The sequence below is a fragment of the Crinia signifera genome, chromosome 1 (assembly GCF_055691185.1).
Source record: "Crinia signifera chromosome 1, ASM5569118v1, whole genome shotgun sequence".
NCBI lineage: Eukaryota > Metazoa > Chordata > Amphibia > Anura > Myobatrachidae > Crinia > Crinia signifera.
In genome coordinates this window covers 455,330,149-455,350,482 of record NC_139217.1, presented here as the reverse complement: position 1 = coordinate 455,350,482, position 20,334 = coordinate 455,330,149, and the positions used below count along the sequence as shown (strand labels likewise).

At 44.0% G+C, this 20,334-nt stretch overlaps 1 protein-coding gene across 2 annotated transcripts in view; it reads right to left on the bottom strand.

Annotated features, from left to right (window-relative positions):
• Positions 1-12,972: 12,972 nt before the first annotated feature.
• The window catches only part of MAPK4 (mitogen-activated protein kinase 4), a 116,931-nt gene continuing 109,569 nt past the window's right edge, over positions 12,973-20,334 (bottom strand). For both annotated transcript variants that reach the window (XM_083155168.1, XM_083155162.1), the window contains 2 exons: positions 18,326-18,527; positions 12,973-16,657 (listed from right to left, as the gene is read on the bottom strand). In XM_083155168.1, coding sequence (XP_083011294.1) covers positions 15,976-16,657; positions 18,326-18,527 — 884 coding nt within the window. In that variant the 3' untranslated portion in view covers positions 12,973-15,975. The remainder of the gene's footprint in view (positions 16,658-18,325; positions 18,528-20,334) is intronic.

Below are 20,334 nucleotides of genomic sequence, written 5' to 3'. Positions count from 1 at the left end.
ATCACTGAAGGTTGACAGGCCCTAGGTCGACACTTGAAAAAGGTTGACATGGCTAAGGTCAACAGAGTCATAAGGTCGACACAAGTATTAGGTCGACACAAGTATTAGGTTGGCAATAAAAAGGTTTTTTTTTCAGAATGTCGACACAGTCGACACGAACACTGTCTAAGTGTACCGCGTCCCCTCGCTGGGCTCGCCATGCTTCGGGCACGGTGCTTCGCCGCGCTCGGCACACTATTATATTCTCCCACCACACGGTAGTGGATGGTAGGGCATGAAATACCGCCTGTCGGCGCATGTCGGCTCGACAAATATGTGAAAAACTCATGTCAACCTTTTGACTGTCAACCATCCCATTGTTCCGGCCCTGTCAACCTTAACCATGTGGACCTAAGGCCTGTCGACCTTCAGGGGGTCAACCCTTAATAGGGTCGAACTAATGACTGTATTCCGCCTAAGAACACAGGGGGGTAATTCTGATTCATTCGGAAAGGCACAATCACTCTCTAATGGACAAAACCATGCTGCACTGCAGATGGGGCAGATGTAACGTGTGCAGTCATATGAAATGAACTATTTTATGGATGTGCTTAAGCTTATATTATTCCAGATTTCTGGCAGTGTGGATACAACGAAATAAATAGAAGACCACAAACTCAAAAATCTCAATGAAGGCTTGCAGTCTCCCAGTTAACATGTAGCGTGACATCTTCCATATTTAAAACTTTTTTGTTTTAAACAAACTCAAAACATATTATCATAAATCCACCAGAACTATGTCAGTAGTATTTTAGTACCTCTGTCATGTACCTGAAGATTGTTAGAAAACCGAGGGCTGATTAAGCTAGAGGTGCCATAAACTGCTGAAGGAATCCGAGATGCCTGCACTTTAAGCTGTGTTTTGTTAAGGGGGCTATGATGCTGCAGCAATAGCCAATTAGGGAGCAGGTGAGGAGTTCCTGCAGTTAGGAATAGCCAGAGGGTCAGGTGATCTGCCTCTCTGGCCCGAATTTCCCCACCCTCCCTCCCCATTTTTCTATCTTTCTTGGCGGCGGTAAAGAACGGTCCTTGTTCAAATGCTGATATGAGGATAGTGGGGTGCGCTCTCCCCTCAATGATATGCCACGAGCCCATGCCCCTTGGACAGGGGATGGGCTGCACCATCCGCACGGGTGGGTTGCGTGGGAGAGTTGAACACCAACGTTGTGTGAATGGTGTGATGTCATCTTACCCTTCTTTTCTCTATGACCGTTCTTTAGGGCCCCCACCCTCTTTTTATAAGATCAATATATATAAATAGTTGTCAATAATAAATTTGACATTCATATTGACACGCCAGCACTTGTGTCTGTCTCTTTATTTTAGTGTTAAGTTAGATAAGTTATTAAAGTGTCGGGGCATAAGGATTACCGGCAAGTTAATCATGTGGATCATTAATTGGCGTAGTAGATAATTGTAATATCTCCCCCATTACAACGTATTAGACGCCTCCAACACTAAAAAGTGCAGATAATCTTGTGGAAACAGCAGTTCCGGAACACATCAGACCCGTAAATAGCCCCTAAGCACAATATATGATGTACATTAAGCAATTTACCAGCACGGAAACGGTTACGACCCCTCCGCTGATGAGCAGGTCCACCTCAATTCAAGCACAGCTAACAAACTGCCTCGTACTACGGGTAAATAGAGTTGTTATTGTCCCGGATGATCCCATGAAATGTAATTGTCTGGCTGGGTTTGGTTATTACTGTTCCGTGCGCACTGTTATATTGCAGCTTTTCTGCCTTAAAGGAAAATGTCTGCTCTGTGTTTCAATAACGAGATCATCAATAATGGATTGTGGCAGCAAGAAGCCGGATTACTGCAGGGAGGAGAAGCCTGCGCTTAATACAACTTTAATATTTTTTTTTTCTACAATACAAGAGAAACTAATCTTATGTCAGTTGTGTCTGCTGTGTACAGGCTCTGTGCTAATATTGCTGTTTTATTACATGGTACATGGGCCTAACCAGTGGTGGCTCCTCCCTCCCCCTGTCACCGCCGCTGCCTTCAGGTCCCCGGCGCCTGTCCTATGATGACAGGCGCCGGGACTGGCGCATGCGCAGTGCAAACATCTGTACTGCACATATGGTCAGCTTCTATAGGCTGCTTCGGCAGCAGCCCATAGAAGTAATCTTGGTCCCAGCGTCTGTACAATAGAAGTTACAGGCACCGTGACCAGCGCGTATATAGGTACTGCGCATGCGTATTTGCCGTTTTTGCACGGCAGTCCGCAGAAAGGCATCCCGGAGGGCGGGAACACCTCCCCATGGGACTGCCTTTGTGACTGGCAGGTCAGACTTCCAATAGGAAGTCACTGCCAATCACAGTGAAGCCAGAGCAGTCTCACAGACTACATCTGGCGTCACTATAGAATTTTACCTGGGGGGGCTGCAGCCCATAGGTATAAACCGCCACTGGGCCTAACTCAGACCCAATCGGTCAGGTTCGTCCCAATGAAAAAGCTGGGCGTTCCTCTGGGAGCGCAGGTGGGCCAATGGCTGCTCGGGGGGGTGGCTGATGTAATATGGCATCAGCGCCCGCCCCCTTTTCGGCCTTCTCCATCGGAAATAAAAGTCAGTTTAGACTGCCAGGGGATGGGTAAGTGGATTCGCGCAGCGTGGAGGGGGGGATGCAGGCGTTGGTCGGTGGGCGGCATTCACCTGTCCGCTAGGCTACAAAGATATGCACAGGGCCGAAACTAGGGTTTCCGGCGCCCGGGGCAAGGCAGTCTTTTGGTGCCCCCCCCCCCACCCTAGTGATGCTGCGCGTTCGCGGTCCAGCAGCCAATCAACTGGTGGCTGCTGGACCGCGAGCGGCCATTGGCTAGCGGTCCAGCAGCATATGCAGCACCGCAGCAGCACGTCTCTCCCGCATACACAGCGGGGGAGACGTGAGGGGACGGGAGCAGGGCAGCCAGCGGGGGAGCGGGGAGACGAGGGGGCGGCGGCGGCCGGCCATCTTTGATGTGGCAGCGGCTGCGGCGCTAGCTCCCCGCTGCTGCCGCTGGTCACACCAGCGTCCCCCTGCCTCCAGCGCCCCCTGCCTCCAGCGCCCGGTGCGCGTGCCCCCCCAGCCCCCCCCTAGTTACGGCCCTGATATGCAGCTTAGCAAACAGGTCTGAATCAGGCCCATTATTCCATAGTATACATGTGCCCCCTGGGCCGGACTCTACAAGATCCGGAATGGCACAGTTTGATCAATGTAGCCTGACCAGCCCGGCATTCCAGGGGTGGGCCGGTTCCAGTTTTTACTTAAGTCAAGTTGCTATTCATTTAACATGTATTTCTCTACTCTCCAAAAATGTCGGTGACTCTCCCTAAATTGGCTCTAAATCTATTAAAATGTTTAGGGTACTTGTGTATTATAGCGGCGCCCCCGATGTTGGTCGTGCAATGTTTTTATCGCATCGCATGCCATACCCCCGATGGCATGCGATGCGATGCAACGCCATTTTTGCCCCCTATACGATGCAAAATTGTATAAGCACCCTAAATGGGTGCTTACAATGTTAAATGCACCCCCACGCCACCCCCCCCACTATAAACGTCAAACCGAAGCGTGGCGAGCGCAGCGAGCCCGCGTGGGGTAGCGGTACGCGTCCTACGACCTTTTCATACCCCCACTATCCACGTCGGCGTGGAGTTGAGAATAGAAAGTGTGGCGAGCGCAGCGAGCCCCGCGAGGGGACGCAGATACCTTAACAGGTATCCGCGTCCCCTCGCGGGCTTCACAGGTATCTGCGTCCCCTAGCGGGCTTCACAGGTATCCGCGTCCCCTCGCGGGGCTCACTGCGCTTGCCACGCTTCGGGCTCGACTTTCTATTCTCCACGCCGACGTGGATAGTGGGGGTATGAAAAGGTCGTAGGACGCGTACCGCTACCCCACGCGGCCTCTCTGCGCTCGCCACGCTTCGGGTTCATGTTTATAGTGGGGGGTGGCGTGGGGGTGCATTTAACATTGTAAGCACCCACTAGGGTGCTTATACAATTTTTAATCGCATCGCATTGTATAGCATTGTATGCCATATACAATGTCATACAATTTAAAAATTGTATGACATTGTACAACATCGCGCGATATCGCATCGCATGCCTTTTGGTATGCGATGCGATGGGCGCCGCTATAATACACAAGTACCATGTTTAGTTTATTAATCAGAGACGTGGGGATTGTATGCAGGTACAATGTCAGGAAAATACTCACAACACTGAATTGTTAAGGTGCCCATACACTGGGGTGTATTATGGTTCACTCGCAAAGGCAAAAGCACGTGCACTGCAGGTGGGGCAGATGTAACATGTGTAGAGAGAGTTAGATTTTGTGTGAGTTATTTTGTTTCTGTGCAGGGTAAATATTGGCTGCATTATTTTTACACTGCAAATTAGATTTCAGTTTCAACACACCCCACACAAATCTAACTCTCTCTACACATGTTACATCTGCCCCACCTGCAGTGCACATGGTTTTGCCCATTTTGAGAACAAATTTGTACTGCGATCAGATCTGTATAAGGGCCTGTGTGTGGTCACCTTTAGAGTTCATTAAGTTTATCAGACCCTGTTTGCACACAGCCAGTTATCACCATCTTCAAGCTCCCAGCTGACATAGGTGATATGTACAGTAAGCAAATACCATTGTGATTAGTGATCAAACAAGTGACGCACATTAGGAATATTTAGCAACACTAACACTGAACACGTGACCAGGGCCGGATTAGGTTTGTTGGGTTCCAGTGCCACTGAGTTTGAGGAGACCCCCACCCAAAAAAATAAAAAATTCCCTGAATGCCTACGGACCCCCACCTCCGCTACTGTGCCCCGTAAGCCCCTCCCCATGGGCGTATAGGCGGCCAATAGGAATGTCTCTCTGTCCTCACACCTTCAAATGGATACAAATACAAGAAGTGTATATGGCGCTACAGATAGAAGAGTATGTCCCTTGGTGGGTGGGGGGGGTATCGTTCTCTTCTCCAATATACCAGTCTCCAATGCCCAGTGTGGGTGATAGAGTTATAAATAGGAAGAGAATGTAGAGAAAATATACGTCCCTTAATAGGAGGTATTGTTCCCCTTCTCCAATTTGCTTGTCTCAGACAACCGATATACTGTGTGTCAGTTTTCTTACGGATCCCAGCGTTCCTTATGACATGTTCGCAGCGGTATTCATATAGAAAAATGAAAGAGAAAGCGCATATACTGTAGTGCAATTATATCCTCTTTAATATACACAGAGCCGGTGCAAGGCATCGGAGTGCCCCAGGCGGGGGTGAGGGGTGATGTGGGAGCCGCACCACTGGGGGGGTGATGATGATAATGCGGCGGCTGCTGAGTCGCTCCAGGGGGGGGGGGTTTGATGCAGCAGCCACCAAGTCATTCCACGGGGTGAGGGGTGATGCGGCCTGATCCTGGGGGGGATCTGCTCCCAAGTTCCGCCCTCTAGTGGCCGGCGCCCCCAGGCAATTGCTTAAGCTGCCTAGTGGTGGCCAGGCCCTGAATATACACAATATAAAAGGAGTAAGCTCTCCAGTCTGTGAGAAGCAAGACTGGGAACTCAGAAACACTGCAGACAAGAGAGTTGGAGACTTCCTTTGGACTTATTCCAAGCACCATTAGCATATGGAGATGCCCAGCGTTTCATGGGCAGCACGGACGGTGTAATGGTTACATTACTGCCTCACAGCGCTGAGGTCATGGGTTCTATCCCCACCATGTGTTATATATACGGGGCAGTACGGATGGTGTAATGGTTACATTACTGCCTCACAGCGCTGAGGTCATGGGCTCTATCCCCACCATGTGTTATATATACGGGGCAGTACGGGTGGTGTAATGGTTAGCATTACTGCCTCACAGCGCTGAGGTCATGGGTTCTATCCCCACCATGTGTTATATATACAGGGCAGTACAGATGGTGTAATGGTTAGCATTACTGCCTCACAGTGCTGAGGTCATGGGTTCTATCCCCACCATGTGCTATATATACGGGGCAGTACGGACGGTGTAATGGTTAGCATTACTGCCTCACAGCACTGAGGTCATGAGTTCTATCCCCACCATGTGTTATATATACGGGGCAGTACGGACGGTGTAATGGTTATATTACTGCCTCACAGCGCTGAGGTCATGGGTTCTATTCCCACCAGGTGTTATATATACGGGGCAGTACGGACGGTGTAATGGTTACATTACTGCCTCACAGCGCTGAGGTCATGGGTTCTATCCCCACCATGTGTTATATATACGGGGCAGTACGGATGGTGTAATGGTTAGCATTACTGCATCACAGCACTGAGGTCATGGGTTCTATTCCCACATGTGTTATATATACGGGGCAGTACGGATGGTGTAATGGTTACATTACTGCCTCACAGCACTGAGGTCATGGGTTCTATTCCCACCATGTGTTATATATACGGGGCAGTACGGATGGTGTAATGGTTACATTACTGCCTCACAGCACTGAGGTCATGGGTTCTATTCCCACCATGTGTTATATATACGGGGCAGTACGGATGGTGTAATGGTTACATTACTGCCTCACAGCACTGAGGTCATGGGTTCTATTCCCACCATGTGTTATATATACGGGGCAGTACGGATGGTGTAATGGTTACATTACTGCCTCACAGCACTGAGGTCATGGGTTCTATTCCCACCATGTGCTATATATACGGGGCAGTACGGATGGTGTAATGGTTAGCATTACTGCATCACAGCACTGAGGTCATGGGTTCTATTCCCACATGTGTTATATATACGGGGCAGTACGGATGGTGTAATGGTTACATTACTGCCTCACAGCACTGAGGTCATGGGTTCTATTCCCACCATGTGTTATATATACGGGGCAGTACGGATGGTGTAATGGTTACATTACTGCCTCACAGCACTGAGGTCATGGGTTCTATTCCCACCATGTGTTATATATACGGGGCAGTACGGATGGTGTAATGGTTACATTACTGCCTCACAGCACTGAGGTCATGGGTTCTATCCCAACCATGTGTTATATATATACGGGGCAGTACGGACGGTGTAATGGTTAGCATTACTGCATCACAGCACTGAGGTCATGGGTTCTATCCCCACCATGTGTTATATATACGGGGCAGTACGGATAGTGTAATGGTTACATTACTGCCTCACAGCGCTGAGGTCATGGGTTCTATTCCCACCATGTGTTATATATACGGGGCAGTACGGATGGTGTAATGGTTACATTACTGCCTCACAGCGCTGAGGTCATGGGTTCTATTCCCACCATGTGTTATATATACGGGGCAGTGCAGATGGTGTAATGGTTAGCATTACTGCCTCACAGCGCTGAGGTCATGGGTTCTATTCCCACATGTGTTATATATACGGGGCAGTACGTATGGTGTAATGGTTAGCATTACTGCCTCACAGCGCTGAGGTCATGGGTTCTATCCCCACCATGTGTTATATATACGGGGCAGTACGGATGGTGTAATGGTTAGCATTACTGCCTCACAGCACTGAGGTCATGGTTTCTATCCCCACCATGTGTTATATATACAGGGCAGTACGGATGGTGTAATGGTTACATTACTGCCTCACAGCGCTGAGGTCATGGGTTCTATTCCACCATGTGTTATATATACGGGGCAGCACGGACGGTGTAATGGTTATAGCATTACTGCCCCACAGCGCTGAGGTCATGGGTTCCATTCCCACCATGTGTTATATATACGGGGCAGTACGGATGGTGTAATGGTTAGCATTACTGCCCCACAGCGCTGAGGTCATGGGTTCTATCCCTACCATGTGTTATATATACTGGGCAGCACGGATGGTGTAATGGTTACATTACTGCCTCACAGCACTGAGGTCATGGGTTCCATTCCCACCATGGCCCTAACTGTGCGGAGTTTGTATTCTCCCTGTGCTTACGTGGGTTTTCCCCGGGTACTCCGGTTTCCTCCCACGATCCAAAAATATACTGGTAGGCTAATTGGCTCCAAACACATTAACCCTAGAATGTCTGTGTGTGTGTGTACATGTAGTAGGGGATATAGATTGCACAACACTTTTGTTGGTAAGCTGCTCAATCAGAGGTGTGTCACTCAGGTGCCAAAAGGGAGGGGTAATTCTGTCTAGGAAAAAAAACATTTTGTATCCCAATTGCACACTGAGTGAGAAAATAACTACATATTAATCAGACTAGGTGATTCATTGCGCCCTACGGGCGCTCTTCACACCGTCGTAACTCTTATTTTTCCTATCACATTGTATATATTTTGTATTTTAATCACACCTTCACTTCCCTACATAGCACTTTGTCCTTCTTATTAACCCTTACTAATTTTCCTTTGTGTGCTGCCCTGGAGTACTCAGCCTATGTCGGCATGTTGGGGGCCCACACCCCAGACCCATACCCAGTATTAGGGACCCCCAGTGACAGAGAGGCCTTGACGTACGGCCTGGGGGCTTAGCCCTATATCTGCAGATATATGCAACCAAGATCTCTGTATTATCTGATTAATATGTAGTTATTTTCTCATTCAGTGTGCAATTGGGATACAAAATGTTTTTTTTCCTAGACAGAATTACCCCTCCCTTTTGGCACCTGAATGACACACCTCTGATTGAGCAGCTTACCAACAAAAGTGTTGTGCAGTTGAGAGGCATAGATGGGTCAGCATTAGGAGGGATTGCTGACACCTGAGTGCCATTGGAGAAGCCAGGGGTAGCTCCAGGTAAGCTGGCTCTCAGATGTTGTAAGCCATTATCATGTGGCCTTACACTGGGCTATTAAGCCCAGACATATATGTTATTGCTTATGGGATGGGTTTGGGAATGTGGTGCCCCCTGTGTTGGTAGGGCTGGTCTGCTCCAGGTTAGCACACCCTAACACTTTATTAACACTTATCTTTTCTATCACATTGTATATATTTTGTATTTTAATCCCACCTTCACTTCCCTACATAGCACTTTGTGCTTCTTATTAACCCTTACTAATTTTCATTTGTGTGCTGCCCTGGAGTACTCAGCCTGTGTCGGCATGTTGGGTGCCCACACCTCAGACCCATACCCAGTATTAGGGACCCCCAGTGAAAGAGAGGCCTTGACGTACGGCCTGGGGGCTTAGCCCTATATCTGCAGATATATGCAACCAAGATCTCTGTATTATCTGATTAATATGTAGTTATTTTCTCACTCAGTGTGCAATTGGGATACAAAATGTTTTTTTCCTAGGGGATATAGATTGTAAGCTCCGCTGGGGCAGGGACTGATGTGAATGTTCAAATATTATCTGTAAAGTATTGTCCGAATCATCATCCCAGCAACATCTGCCCCTATTAAATGCTTCCTTGTAGTAACTAAAGGGGGGTCAGCACCGGGAAAAGCGGCTTATACTGAGAATTTGACGGGTAACCTTTCATCCAAAGGTCCCTGTTTTCTGTGAAATCAGTGTTCACAGAGACTATAAAATAGGATTATTAAAGCTGACGATGGCTTCAGCTCTGTCATCTATACCATATAACCTGTAATAACTTAAATGCTAGCTGTAAAACAACGACACTGATAAACAGTATATGGTAACCTGTACAGATAACAATACAATAACAGCTATGGCGGCAAAAAAAGGTGCAGCCACAACCAGAGCTGATTAAGGGAAATCAATGTGTCAGTGTCACGTGTGTGTCACACGGGCACAACCCTGCATTGTGTAGAATGTAAAGGCTGCAGGTGCTGCCTGCTATCCAACACACCGATCACATGCATTGGGGTAATGGAGTTTTTAAAGGATAAGTAACAGCGCACTCATAGGTACCTATCCATAGGAATCCCAGCTTCCTTCATATCACGTGGATATTGGCTGACCCCAACAGGATAGTATCAGCCAAGCCCATACTGGTAGGAGAGTATACCCAAAAAATACATTGGCACTGAGCTTCATAATGTGACAAAATGGAAAGTGATAAACCATCAATCAGCTCCTGCCTGACATTTTTCAAACCCAGCCTGTGACATGGCAGGTAGAAGCTGATTGGCTGGTAATTTATCAATCTCCATTTTATCACATTTTGAAGCTTAGAGCACCTGGCCCATTGTAATGCCACTGGTCTAACCCACAGGCAAATGATTACAAAAACAAAGGAACCAAGAAGGAGAGAGGGAAGATGAGTCACAAAAGGAAGATAAAGCGAAACATGAGGATAGTTACAGTAACAGAGGAGTTCCATCAACATCTAATACCATGCGGTCATAGGCTAAGTCTATTTACAGGTTACTGTGGTGAGATCAATCCTTCCTGGGTTTCACAGTGCTATTAAAATATGCTGACAGTATCTGGATGACTCATTAAAAAGGGGGAATATGGAAGGAATGACGATAGATAGATTAGATAGATATTATGTTGACACTAGCTGGGCGATAGGTCAACAGGGTAAAAAGGTCAATGGAGAAAGTTAAATGGTCGACATGGACTTTTACATAGACAGGGTCAAAAGGTCAATACTGTAGGTTCAAACGTTCCAAATGAAAACGTCAACACATTTTTTTTGTTTGTTCTTTTAACCCTAATAATAACTCGTTCCCTAGTGTCTAACCCTTGCCTTGTGCCAAACCCTGACCCTCACATTAGTGCTTAACCTAACCCTAACCGTCCCAGACCACATCCTAACCTTAAGCCTCCACCAAGTACCTAACCCTAATTGTTCCCTCAAACAACTGTCATTAAACCTACTGGTATGTATCAAGAAATTCTTAAAGGGAGCTGCCCTTTAGAAGGAATAAGAAGTTTAGAACCCAGGAGCCTTTCTGCGCATGCAAAGAGTTTATTGCAGTTCTGCCTCACAGGCCACAGCTTCAACACTGCTAAAAGCCTGCACGCTGTGCAGACTTCTTCTACTATAAAGAGAGACCTCAATTACCTCCATCCCTCCTCTGCAGCTACAATTATACCATTAAGTACCCATACCATGAAATAAACCACAATCCCTGGTTAAGCTTCCAAAAACGTGTGTCATCTAACAACACCACAAGCACCGCTATATACTCTGCCAACAGAGAAGATTGTGGTATTGTTCATTAGAGTGGCATGTTGAAAGTAAAGTGCTGTACAAAATGGCCGCAGAGGCACCTACTGATAATGGTGCAGATGTATTGAGTCTGGTAAAGTGGAAGGTGGTAATGCACCAGCCAATCAACTCATAACTGTAATTTTTCAGACATAGCTAATTGGCTGGTGCATTATCACCTTCTACTTTATCTCTTCACCTGCCCGAATACATCTGCCCCTTTATGTGGAGCCATCTTGGGACTATGGGGGTTATTCTAGTTAATTCTTTCTGACAAAATCCTTCTTAGATGGACAAAACCATGTGCACTGCGGGTGGGGCAGATGTAACTTGTGCAGAGAGAATTAGATTTGGGTGGGGTTTTTCTTCAAAGTGAGATCTATATTGCAGTGTAAAATAAAGCAGTCAGTATTTTCCCTGCACAGAAACAAAATAACTCACCCAAATCTAATTCTATCTGCACATGTTACATCTGCCCCCCTGCAGTGCACATGTTTTTGTCCATCTAAGAAGGATTTTGTCAGAAAGAATGAACTAGAATAAACCCCTATGTGAGAGTGCCACAATGGAAGACAGGAATATTCCACTAAGCTCCAGTGACACCTGCGATTACCCACTGTTTTAGACTTTGTTCCGGTATCCTACACCACTATGTAGTTCCTACGTACAGGCACTGACTGGTGGACTGTGTGACACCTTGCTGCACTCATGCTCCACCTTCATCTGCTTCATCTTTAAAGGCCCCCATCCACTAGTGAGATGTCTCTCACCAATTAGTTGGATGTGTTTTGCTTGCAATGTGGGCGGGACCTTCTTGGGGTACAGGATCGCATATGATACAATGTATGAGATCCTTTTTCATACAATGTATCTCACGTGATCCTATTAGGGCTTAACGGGCTGTGACAGATATTCGTGGCAACCAGTGAGATCTGTGACTGGCATCGCAATTGCACGAAAACCACCTGCGATGTGCCAGTTTTCATGTGATTCGTCGTAGAAAAGCGTCGCAATTGCATGAAAACAGGCCATATCGCACTAGTGGATGGGGACCTTAATTAAACTTCCCCACTAGTTAGTCACTTGGCTGTTCGTAATTGTAAGGCACCAGCTGGTGTCTAAAAGACTCTACTGCATCCTCAAATCTGCACATTCATAATTCCAATAAGGTAGACCTACCATCTACCGGATGGCGGCCACACTTGGATGTTTTTTTAAACCATGCCTTGTAAGTGATTTCCCCTTTAAAAAAAATTTAGAGTTCGTCGGCATCCCACACGGTCTCCGAACTCGTTACATTCCGCCCTAAAAGTCACAAAATTAATTAAAATACAGGTTGAGTATCCCTTATCCGAAATGCTCGGGACCACAAGCATTCCGGATAAGGGAATTTTCCAGTTTTTGGAATAAAAGTGTTTTCGGAATACTTACCTGTCCCCTGGTGGTCCCTCGGCATCAACGTTGCCCCCCGGAGTCCACAGCAGGCCTTCAGCACCGTCTCCGGCATCTCCAGCGGTCCCAGGAGTGCTTTGCGCGAGTTCCCAGGTGCACTGGTGCAAAGCACTCCTGGGACCGCTGGAGATGCCGGAGAGGATGCTGAAGGCCTGCCATGGACGCCGGTGGACTTGGTAAGTCTAAAAAAAAGGGTTAGGAGGGGAAAAAAAAAGAAAAAAAATTGAATTGTTCCAAAAACCACGGTTTTTGGAATAATTCGGATACGGGATGCACGGATAGGGGATACTCAACCTGTAATTTGTTTAAAAGTAAAAAAATAATATTAAGCCCAAAATTTCTTTTAACGTTTAAAATTTCTTTACATAATCTTTCATGCAACTAAAATATATATTCAATCAAATAAATGAAAAACTCCAAACATTGCACTGAAGATGTTATTTTAATAGGTCAGTTTATGTTAGGTATATAAGTGTACACCTCTAAAGTGAGATATACCAGTAGCACTTGATATTGTGAAATAGGACACGGAATGAAACCACTTAACAAAATTATACCAACAGCAAGAACACAATACATACAGTATACGTAATGCCGACACATCCTTCAGATTTTACATTCATACAATGTCACCTTGGCTTTAACATTCTGGTCTTCTGACAATGAACATTCGGTGGACGATGCTATCGCAGACTTTGTTAAACCACAATAAAGCATCAGGGTGATAAGCCATATAGGGCCTGATTCAGATCTGATTGCTGGGCCACCGCCCCGCAAGAGTGAAATCTCACCCATGTGCGTGGCGAATGCGATCACAACTGTGCAAATAGGGGGAAAATCCATTTGCAATCACTTGGCATCTAATAGATTCCCCACCCCACCCCCCTATGTGCAGTGGATAGGGAGGCCTAAACTTACTTTGCGCTGCGATGGCCATGGGGAGATAGAGCCGCTGTGGACGTCAGTGTCCCTCCCTCACATCAGCCGGGAGCCGCCTGCGTGTTTCAGGGGCACTCTCAGAAAACGATGAGGTTCCGCCCACAAATGCCTGCCGCCTGTCAATCTAGTTGCAAATGGCCAGCAATGACAAGCCACCGCTGGCTTTGTTCGCAGGGGGACCTTGAGCATGCGCACAGTGTACCATGCGTATGCACGGTCTTCTGATCATCAGCAGAGCCCAGAGTCCCAAAATAAATAAAGGCTCCCACTTTAACTAAATGTATTCTGCTTACAATAGGTAAGAAAAAAATACATTTCAGGGGGAAAAAAGCCTATATAATTGGCATGGGACAACTAATGGCAATCCTAGGGCAAATATCTGGCTACAATTTGAATAGAAATAAAATATTAATAATTCATCCATATAAATGGGTTGAGATGAATATTTTTGCCTCCTTTGTTCCCTGAAAGTACTGATAGTGGATGATATGGCAGAGTTCTGATTGGTCAGATCAAGCTGGGGTTTTTCCAATAAAAATAAATGCGCTTGTTCTTATATTAAGTTACAATTATGATACACGATCCATAGTAGCTTCCCAGTTCCGGGTGTGTCTTTAGATTTTTATTAATTTCTACAATAGTTTTACAATAAAATAGGGACACTGGCTGTCAGTATATTTTAATCATTAATTTATTTTGATCAGATGTCAATATAAATTGGATATTGTTTTGACCTCAAGACATACAGAATGGGGCCAATGTTATTTTTGAAGCAACCAGCATCCCATAGTTCATGGGGACCTAGACAAATATTCAACCTGAAATGTAATTTAAGCTTAACCCTACAAAACTCTTGGGTTCCACACTTTGTCAGCTCCTGAAACCTGCATCCTTTAAGTTCCTGAATGCTAAACTCTATCAGTACCTGAAACCTGCACTCTATCACATCCTAAAACCTATAATATTCTTAGTAATTAGGGAATCTACGGTTGTTAGCTTAAACAAAATGAGTACAGTTTAGGTGGAATTATCCCTCTAGTTTTTCTGTTAAGCCAACGCAACTGCATATTTTTTGTTACACAATGATGCGAATAAACTAGTACATTTTTCATACAGATGAAGATGCCATATTTATCATAAGGTCTTAAATAAATTATTACAAAGTTTACTGCAAATAAAATATTTTCAATTGGATGGTTTGAAATATAATATTTAAGAATTCTCAATTAATTCTCTAAAACTATATTTAATTTTTGTTCAAAGTTTTATTATTGTAGAAATTAGATGACAAAACATGACCAAAAACATCAAATGTGTCTGTTCCTGTTTGTTACCATTATTTAAAAATTGCAAAGAATGCAAAAGGCAGCATAATACTTACAAAATACGTTCTAGAGCAAGTAATTTCTGTAAATAATGTTAATAGCACCTATTGCTAATTTTTATAGAGAGACCTCAATGACAATTTCTAACTATAAAATCCCGAAGTTGCTTTTTTGGTGACATTTAAGGCTAAAACATTCAACGATTTAAAATTTCAGATGTATTTCAAAATTAAATATTCTATATTTATATATTAAAGTGAATCTAAATAATTAAAGCAATTAAGTTATGTAAACAGATATATATGATTTGTTTGCAAAGTGTGCCCTCTGTTCAAATTTGAAACACAAATTTAAATTTTTATAAAATCTGTTAAAATTATAATGCTGTCATTCATAGTTATATTATTTTCACTCTGGAGGATATGTAGTAGTCTATAACACATGATAAAGTTGAATATAATAAATATGTATAAATAATTATTGTGTACAGGTATTACAATATAGGTCATGTTCAAAATATAAAGTACTGCATGTAATAGATTTTAAATTATTATTATTATTAATAATAATACTAATATTATTATTATTTAATGTACTGTGAGTTTGGTTCAAATGTTTAAAACTGATACAAACATAAAATTTATGCCGCAACAAAAAACAAAACACAGTCAAAAAACTAGATAGCGCTAATCTAAATTTAAATGAGAAATGTGTTTTGTTTTTTATTATTATTATAATTTACATTTTTTTTCCTGAAACTGGGGGCCTTTTTTATATATCCTAGTTAATAAATCTAATATATTTAATTTTTTGCAATTCTTTCATATTCAGGAATCATGTGGTAGTGGTAGCATTGATAATTTATAAATTGCACTCTAAAAATGGATAAACGGTATGGTATGTTTTTTCACACTCATCAAATATTGTAAGGCATCAAATATTGAGCATTGATCTGTTCTAACCTTTAAATAAAAGGCATTAATTTTGCAATGTAATGATATTACATCTACCAGTATAGAAAACATTTTTACGGCCTTGATTCCAAATGTTTTTTACATTCCATTGTAAAAAAAAATCACAATGTCTACTGATTTTTTTTTTAAATGTGCTCAGCAAAATATTCCTTTTGTTATACTGTTTGTGTATCATTACAAATTCGTTGCAAAAATACTACCACCTGTCCTTTTGGAATACTTCCTTCTGTGGAATATCATTTGGGTGCTCAGAAATACACGCCCCATTGATGTCATTGAGCTTGTTGTCTGTCAGGTCTTCCTGGCTTGTACACAACTTGAGTGCTCTGGTGATAAAAACATCCAAATCAAAAGAAGATTCAGCATCCTTGGTGATATCATTAGTTGCCTCCTGTTGAGGAGGACAGAGTTGATGGGGATCTTGTGCCTCTGAAACAGGACTTGGTGGGCAGGCAAGACCTGCCTCGGTGCTCTTTACCCACTGAGCGATCTCCAGAAAGAGATTGGATGGCTCTTCTTCCATGGCCAGGTCTCCCGTAGGTGGAATTGTTTTTTTCCAGTTGGATAGATCTAAAATGAGTTTAGGTTCTGAGTAGTGGTGTGGTTTATTGTCTCTCCACAGTAACTTATCCAAGTAGGAAGGAGATCCTACTTTATATTCGCAAGACCTACCGCAATCTCCTTCAAAAACACGGTCCATAGATGAATGCGACTGTTCTAGGAATCTTTCCGAGCTACTTTGAGAGTACTTGCGTGGATCCACCTGAGCTTCTTCAGCCTGTGATCCTGATCCAGCACGAGGATCACGTTGGACATCACTCATGCCAAGGTTTTGGTCTTGTCTCCAGTCCTGATCAGAAGAAAAACTCACTTGATACCTATAAAAAATATATATATATACTATTAATACATATAATAAGACAACAATTTGCCTCAGTGATAAAAATAATGATAGTACGGTTCATGGGAAACTACTTGATTAAATAGCAATTACAGTAGTAAGAAAACAGGTATACATGGGGCAGCACAGACGGTGTAAAGGTTAGCATTACTGCCTCACAGCACTGAGGTCATGGGTTCGATTCCCACCATGGCCTGAACTGTTCGGAGTTTGTATATTCTCCCCGTGCTTGCATGGGTTTTCTTCCGGGTACTCCGGTTTCCTCCCACAATCCAAAAATATATACTGGTAGGTTTCCAACAAAACAACAAAAAGTTAACCCAAGAGTGAATGTGTGTGCATGTACATGTGGTAGGGACTAATGTGAATGTTCAAACATTCTCTGTAAAGTGCTGCGGAATATGTGTGCGCTATATAACTGTTAATAAAATAAATAAAAATAATGGAACATTTATAAAGGTAATTGTTTTGATTTTAGGTATTTTGATGTTGTTGGTATTTCGACTGCCGGTGTTCTGTACCTGTCGGTATTTTGTCTGTTGGCATTTGGTTGTGGGGAATCTGTCAATAGGTATTCCGTCCATCGGTAACTTAACTACATACCGTTAGGACTCTGGGCGCTGGATGTATTGCGGTGCGAATCCAGTGGCCATGTGTGATGCCTGCTGAACTCTGAGGTTTTTTAAAGGGAAAGTCATATACAAGCCATGTTTTTACCTTGTAAATTACTGTCCCTTTAAAATAAACCTCATCCAGCATCCTTTCCTGGCCACCTGATTTGCACCGCAATACATCCGGCCCTGGGTTTGTTTTTATCCTTTTTTTAAAAAATTCTCTGGAATCTGTGTGTACCTTTAAAATAATGATATCTTTTGTAACTCTAAATTTTGTAGTTATTCTTGAAATGAAATCCTAATTTTCTATTTTGGACTTTCTGTGTTCCTATGGCCTTGAGGGTCACATGCTATTGATTTTTAAAGCGTTCATACAGTGAGCGGAACCAAAGGGGCAGCTGTGGGAAGCTGTATTTCCCAGAATCCCCCCCCCCCCCCCGGTGGTAACAAACTGAAATTTTATAGTATTATGCTAATTTGGGAAACCCCAACGTCACAACTGCCTGATTGGAAGGAGTTCTTCTGAGTGCAGGCACGGGGGAGCTAAATAAATATATAAAGCTACTTTATCTCTCTCCACGTATCTCTAGCCATGCTTTGAGACAGCTACCCCTAGGTAGTGTAAGACAGGAGGTACATATGTAGGAACGTTGTTGTTTGCTACATTAATCTTTGGTAGATCATTCTGTATAAATATCATTGGTCATTTACAGCATATTCCCTGTGAACTGGACGGCAACCCTAAAAACATGGTGCCCATGGCAACGGCCCCAGTTTGCCCAATGCAGACGCCTTTCATGGTAGTCATGCGGAATATCTACTATAGACCATGCCTCGGGCTCCAGGCATTTGTTATGACCATCCTGTATAAATTGAGAACAGGTTTAGAATGTTGTCTCTTTTCCGTAAGGGTCAATTGAATAAAAAGCTGATTCTTGGATATAATCCAGACGGCTAGGTTACAGCTGGTAATGAAATAAAAATGGTCGCAAGTACATATTATTTGGAAGGGTACTGAAAGGATGTCCCACCTGTCCCAGTTAGACAGCTGGCTCTGGCTTGCCTCCATCAGCAAGATGTCATCAATTTCATCCTCGATGCGGAAAGGGTGCAGAGATATTGGCTCATCTTCTGGGCAGGAATATGGGGACATGTATGAATGCTGCAGCGCATCCTCAGCTGTTAATCGGTCCATGGGGTTGAAGGTCAAAATCTTTTCCAAAAAATCAATAGCTAAAGATTGGAAAGAAAATAAGTATTACTACAGTCAGCATTTCCTTTATTGGCTTCAGAAGAAAGAAGAGTCTGGCCCAGATATAATGGAGGGCTTGCATAGCACAGCATAACATGTGCCTCACTGGCGTAACTAGGGCTCCACAGCCCAAGGGGTGGCAGGGGGGAGCAGGCTCCATAGGGGCCCAGAGTCCCAGCACTGTAACCTGCGGGAGACGGAGGATGGATACAGGAGTAGGCGAGGTGGTACCTGGGCAGCGTTAAGCACCCAGGGCTATGGGTGCAGTGGCGGAGCAGGCATTCCGCAGTGTCTGGGAAGCTAGTATCCAATTCACTAGCAACAATAATTCAGCTATATATACAGATGGGTCCTTCCTCATCTGACCCGTGATCTTGTGTCATTTTCCGGCAATAGTGTTCCCCGCGGCTGAGTAGGTGCACTGCGAACACACCCACAATCCATAAGAACGGGTCGCAGCTTGCCACGTCTAGTCGCAGTTGAGACTAAAGGTGCCCATACACTAGTAAGATTTATCTTCAGATCTGGCTGGTTGGAACAAAAACATGGTTATGGATAAGTGACCATTTTCCAGCATTTCCAAGCAAATGGTCAACTGTCATTTGCTCTCATCCATAACCATGTTTTTATTCCAACCAGCCGGATCTGAAGATAAATCTGCATGTGTATGGCCACCTTTAAGGCCTTATTCTAGTTCACTCTTTCTGACAAAATCCTTCTTATGATGGCCACACATCAGACCAACTTTCCTCCAACCATCCAACTAGTTGCTTGGATGGAATAAAAATATGGTACTGGATGGGAGCAAATGTAATATTTACTTCAGAAATTTGCTCCCAAAATCTGGAAAAGGACAAAAACTGTCGCTCAGACACGGTACTGTATTTAAACTTGTTTGATCTAAACAATTTGACTGAATGTATTTGTCCATTTTCCTGGGTTTGTGAGCACATTTCTGATTGTCCTTTGTTCCCATCCAGTACCACATTTTTAATCCATCCAAGCAACTAGTTGGATGGTCGGAGGAAAGTTGGTCTGATGTGTGGCCAGCATTAGATGGACAAAACCATGTGCACTGCAGGTGGGGCAGATGTTACTTGTGCAGAGATAATTAGATTTGGGAGGGGTTTTACTTTAAAGTTAGATCTATATTGCAGTATAAAAGTAAAGCAGCCAGTATTTACCCTGCACAGAAACAAAATAACTCAAATCTAATTCTCTCTACACATTTTACATCTGCCCCCCTGCAGTGCACATTGTTTTGTCCATCTAAGAATGATTTTGTCAGAAAGAGTGAATAAGGCCCTAATACACATGATCAGCCCATTGGGGGCTGGATGATTGGGGTACATATCTGTAAGTCAGACCTTGCATATATCAGTCCTGATGAATATTCATCAGACTTCATGAATATAAGTCAGGCTTTGAGAATATTAGTCAATCATCATGAATATTATGTAAGAATCATTAGTCACACCTCATAAATATTAGTCAGGTTACATGAATATAACTCAGGCTTCATGAATATTATTTAGGCCTCATTAATATTAGGCAGTGCCTGAGGGGAGGGGTTTCACTGGTTCTTATCCAATGGACTGTTACAATTATACACATTGGCCCTTATTCTGGTTCACTCGCAAGGGCAAATTCCTTCTCAAATGGACAAAACCATGTGCACTGCAGGGGGACAGATGTAACTTGTGCAGAGAGATTTAGATTTGGGTGGGGTTTTACTTCAACGTGAAGTCTATATTGAAGTGTAAAAATAAAGCAGTCAGTATTTTCCGT